This window comes from Nansenia antarctica (assembly GCF_963989245.1).
Source record: "Nansenia antarctica genome assembly, chromosome: 14".
Taxonomy (NCBI): domain Eukaryota; kingdom Metazoa; phylum Chordata; class Actinopteri; order Argentiniformes; family Microstomatidae; genus Nansenia; species Nansenia antarctica.
In genome coordinates this window covers 17,287,060-17,292,059 of record NC_137684.1, presented here as the reverse complement: position 1 = coordinate 17,292,059, position 5,000 = coordinate 17,287,060, and the positions used below count along the sequence as shown (strand labels likewise).

The following is a 5,000-nucleotide window of genomic DNA, read 5'->3' as shown; positions in this document are numbered from 1 at the left end:
GGTTGTTGTTATGATTTACTTTATCATTCTTTCCATTTAACCTATTATTCTTTAATAAATCTCCTATTATTGTTCTCCATGTGTCGTCTCCCTTTTTGTCACCTTGTCCTGAGCCAGGCAAGCGTAACAAATTGGGTGCTCGTCCGGGAGTGAATTTGGTGAGAGCAATATTCTCTCCCTTTTCATAGTTGATATTCGGGATTGGAGTGTTGGATTTGTCCAACTCTATATTGGGAGACCCGCATGGTTATTGTTTATAGTTATTGGGTTTTGGTTGGATTGGATGTAATGTATTGTTTAGTATATTTGGTACGTTGGTTTGGGTGCTGGTGACGAGGGGGAGCTGGCCGTCCGACTGTGCTGACAAGGACGTAACTCTTGGTATTGGCTGTGATCTTCGGCTGGAGTTTGGTGAGTGCTGTGTTCTATGCAAAGCAGAGAAGGATAGGTAGGGCGGGTGGTTTAGATACCATCAGAGCTATACGTGAACCCCCGTGCTAGGAGTAGAAGCGCTTAACGCTTGTTTATTGTTTTCGTTTGTTATTTTTGGTGTGTTGAACGCGGGGGCGCCACCAGGCATTTGCTTGGTGGAAGAGTTGCATGTGAACGCACTGAAGACTAGCTGAGTGGTTAGTCAGTCATTACTGAGTTAGATGCGGGGCAGCTCTTACGAAGTATGTTAGTTACTTTTCTGTTTTGTATGTGTGCACAGTTACTCGCTTTAAATGGGCTGAAGATTATGGCTGATATGGGAGTAGTTTATAGGAGGAGTTTGTAATAGGAGGGGAGATTCCCGTTTGTTAGGGTTGGTTAATATTGGTTATTTGATTATATTGAGTTATGGATGTTTTTGAGGAGTTTGTGGCAGCTCCGTCGGTCGATGGATTGTTACAGTTAACGAAGGAACAACTGTGGAAGGTTGTGGAACATTATGAGGTTAAGCTTGAGGTGGTGAAAGGCCGAGCAAAGAAACAGGACGTAGTGGAGGCTTTACAGACTACGTTAATTAATAGGGGCATACTAAAGGGTAAATTGTCTGTCCCTAAAATATCCGTTGGGGTTGCATCTGGGTCCACTGAGTTAACATTTGATCAACAGAAAGAATTGTTAGCATTACAGATGGAATTTCAGATGCAAGAGCGTGAATTTCAGACGCGAGAGCAGACGCGAGAGCGTGAGTTTCAGGCACAAGAGCGTGCGAGGGACAGGGAATTGCAGTTTGAAAAATTGGCTCATGAACGGGAGCGCCTTAGGTTGATTGCTGAGGGAAAGTTATCTGACGGTGGAGGTGGCGATTCGAGTAATTCTAAGAGGGATAATATGTCTGTCATGGTTAGACTGTTGCCAAAGTTTAATGAAAAAGATCCTGATATATTCTTTTCACTGTTTGAGAGTGTTGCCGACGATAGGGACTGGTCTACTTCAGACCGCACCGCATTACTACAGAGTGTGCTTATTGGCCGAGCTCAGGAAGCTTATATTGCTCTTAATGGTAGAGAGAGGAAAGATTATGATACAGTTAAGGCCGCTATCCTTAGGGCATATGAACTTGTTCCTGAAGCTTACAGACAGCGGTTTAGACAATGGAAGAAACATGACAAACAAACTCATGTTGAGGTTGTAAGAGAACTAACCAGCCATTTCAATCGTTGGTGCGTGGCGGTAGAGGTGAATACTCTGGAGGATCTGTCAAATTTGATTATTTTGGAACAGTTTAAAACCATTGTCCCTGATCGCATTGCCACTTACGTTAACGAACACAAGGTGAAAACAGCAGGTCAAGCCGCGGTGTTGGCAGATGAATTTGTACTGACTAATAAAAGTCAGTTTGGTGAACATCGTTTTCGTAGCGAGGGGAGCCGTAGACATAATCCGAACGTGACTGACCTATTGGTAAATCGTACACAATTCCCTAACGAAGGTCCTGGTTATTCTGTCCCCTTTTCAAGGTCGGAGCATGGCAGTCAGAGTAGAGTAGATCCTAACTCGACATGCAATTATTGCCTTGAGAAGGGTCACTGGAAACAGGAGTGTCCTGTCCTAAAAGGAAAGAAAACCTACAGTGGGAAGGGGGGCTCTGTTAGACCGTTGGCACTTGCAGTGCATGCTTGTGGGGCAGCAGTAAGAGTGTCTGGGGTTGCCGAGAGGTCTCCCTTTAAACCAGGGGTGATGGCATCCTCAGTATCCAGCCCACCTGCGGCTACTGAGTTGGCGGGGGCACTACAGGGCTCTGCCTCCATACAGATTAGCGAGGAGGATCCTGATTTTGGCCCGTTTATTACTACAGGTTTCGTTTCTCTGGTGGGAAGCCCACAGAAAGTGCCTGTCCAGATACTTCGTGATACAGGGGCTTCAGAATCGTTTATATTGGAATCGGTTTTAACATTCTCTCAGGAGTCAAGTGTGGGGACCAGCGTTTTGATTAGAGGGATGGGGATGCAGACTTTGTCTGTCCCCTTGCATGAAATTGAGCTTTGCTCTGATCTGGTCCAGGGGGTAGTGACCATTGGTGTTCGACCCTCTCTGCCTGTGGTGGGTGTGGCAGTCATTTTAGGAAATAACCTGGCTGGAGGAAGAGTGTGGAGTGATGTGCCCCCACCTCTGGTAGTTAGTTCTGGGTTTACACGACCAACAGGACCCGACCTAAGTGTGAAGGAGTTTCCTGAGGTTTTTACTGCCTGCGCCATGACTCGTGCTATGAGTTGCATGGACCCTAAAATTGATGATGGTAAAGAGTCTGATAAGTTCACTCCTGACAATTCTGTTTTTCAGTTTCCTGACCTGCCGCCGCCTTTGTCTCGGAGTGAGTTGATTTTAGCCCAACAGGAGGATCCTGAGCTGAAGCTACTGCTCAGTGGGATTCAGCCTAAGAATGAGCTGGAGAGCTCTGAAAGTGGTTGTTTTCTCTTGGAGGATGTGTTGGTTCGTCAATGGCTTCCTCATAATGATTGTTCTGTGAGTGACCCAGTTTTCCAGGCAAAATTTACTGGTCCCTACTCTGTTGTACGACAGGTGTCCGGACAGAATTATTTGATCGATGTCCCTAGCCGTAGAGGGTCTACACAGACCACAGTGCATGGGGTGTCTCCATCTCCGTCCACTCCTGTGGTGGCAGCAGGAGGGGAGGAGGATGTGAGTGGGCCTGGAGACTGTGTTTTGCGTCCTCGGCTTAAGACCATGAGACATTGGCTGAGTTATGTGTTATTGTTTGAGAACTGTTTGGTTTCTGTTTGGCACTGGTTTGGGCTCTGCACCACTTTGATGTTTATGTGGGAAGGGGGGGGTCTCATCCAGTGGTCGTTTGTTCAGATCATAACCCCCTGACCTTTTTGCATACTTTGCAGAGTCCGAGCCAGCGCCTTACCAGGTGAATCAATGCTGCCGGTCTAAAATTCTTGTCCTTAATCTCTCTTTCTCTTGCTCCTCCCTCCTTAAATAGAGCTTTTCCAGGTACCAGGAATTGCTGGAGGGTGGGCAGGTTGTAGGGGAGGTTGGGATTTGACGTTTAGGCTGTGTGTGGCAGAGATCACCGTTTTTTTGTTGCCATAGACTCTTGTTATTATTTGTATTATTTGTAATCTGGGAAACAAATTAGCAGAGACCTTTTTAGTAGGCCTCTGTTTTAAGGGGGGGGATGTGACGATCCACCCTGGTACCACCAGTGGGCGCCAAACATCTATTGTCTTGTTGACCCTCTCTCTTGGTTCCTGATGGGCACAGGTGAAGGTGATCATCCTGATTGTCCCAGGAACTTTAAGAGGGGGTCAAATTGATGGACTCGCTCTCTTCCTTGTCGACCAGCAGCCTTCTTGTTTGTTGTTACTATTTACTTTATCATTATTTCCATTTAACATCTTATTCTTTAATAAATCTCCTATTATTGTTCTCCATGTGTCGTCTCCCTTTTTGTCACCTTGTCCTGAGCCAGGCAAGCGTAACAAATCTAATCTAATACAGCACAGTTATCTACCCTGATGTAGTACCTGAGTGGGTGGTGTGGTAAAACATACTGTCCATATCTGGAAGCATATCTACACTTCTGTACGTAGAATCAATCATGATGGGTTATATATAATGACGATTATGAAACAAGTTCGGAGAAATACAGGATCTGATTGGCTGGAACAGTGTTCCAAGCCATGCGTTAATCTCTGACGGTAATCCCACAGCTGGGATAACATGGCCGACATCTCTCTCGCCTGGAATTATGTTGCCCCCGGTTACCACAAAACAACAATGTCAATATTGATGGGTTAGGATTAGGGTTCGTTTTTGGCTGCACGGTCATTTTCATATCAGTTAAACTGATTCTTTACAAGACAATGCAGCTGTCTACCTCGTTAGCACCATGGGAAGAAATCAACAGTATCCTTATGTTGACATATTCAACCTGTAATTTTCATTCTAATTCCTTATTTCTGAACCAGATTTGCCTGAGGGCTAATGAAGCAGCAGCTTGACTCCTGAGCAGACATGTATGACCTTTTATAACCTGCCTGACTGCTGCAGACATTCCCCAGGGAAAGTTAGTACGTTCACATTTTACATTTTTGGCATTTAGCAGACGCCTTTATCCCAAGCGACTTACAACAGATACATTTTGTCTAAAATAAGTGAATCGTCTGATCAGTTAGTAGGAAGTGACTAGCTGAATTTGCCTGTCACAAAGTCGGTCGCCATTTTGAGGGAACTATAATTACATGGTGTATTCATGCTGCAGAGATCCGAGGTGTCATCGGCAGTGTAAATGGTCAATGGACTGCACTTCCACATGGACTGCATATTCCAAAGCTTATCTAATTAATACTCAATTATGGGTCATTCCAGCTTAAGACAGGACAGTCCTTTGAGGCTAAAATAGATGGGATCCGTTTTATGCAGTGTTATGGTGTAAAGGAAAGGATGACGCCATCTGTAGTATATACAGTCTGTAAATGGCCATCTTTAGTATACACAGTCTGTAGTTACCTGGTAGTTGGCCATCTCGATGAGCTGCTCCG

At 45.2% G+C, this 5,000-nt stretch overlaps 1 protein-coding gene across 1 annotated transcript in view; it reads right to left on the bottom strand.

Annotated features, from left to right (window-relative positions):
• Positions 1-5,000, bottom strand: part of tead1a (TEA domain family member 1a) — a gene marked incomplete at both ends in the record, with an annotated part of 23,366 nt that overhangs the window by 16,846 nt on the left and 1,520 nt on the right. The window contains one exon of the mRNA XM_080544648.1: positions 4,969-5,000. This exon is cut by the window's right edge and continues 625 nt beyond it. Within this exon, the coding sequence (XP_080400774.1) occupies positions 4,969-5,000 (32 nt within the window). The remainder of the gene's footprint in view (positions 1-4,968) is intronic.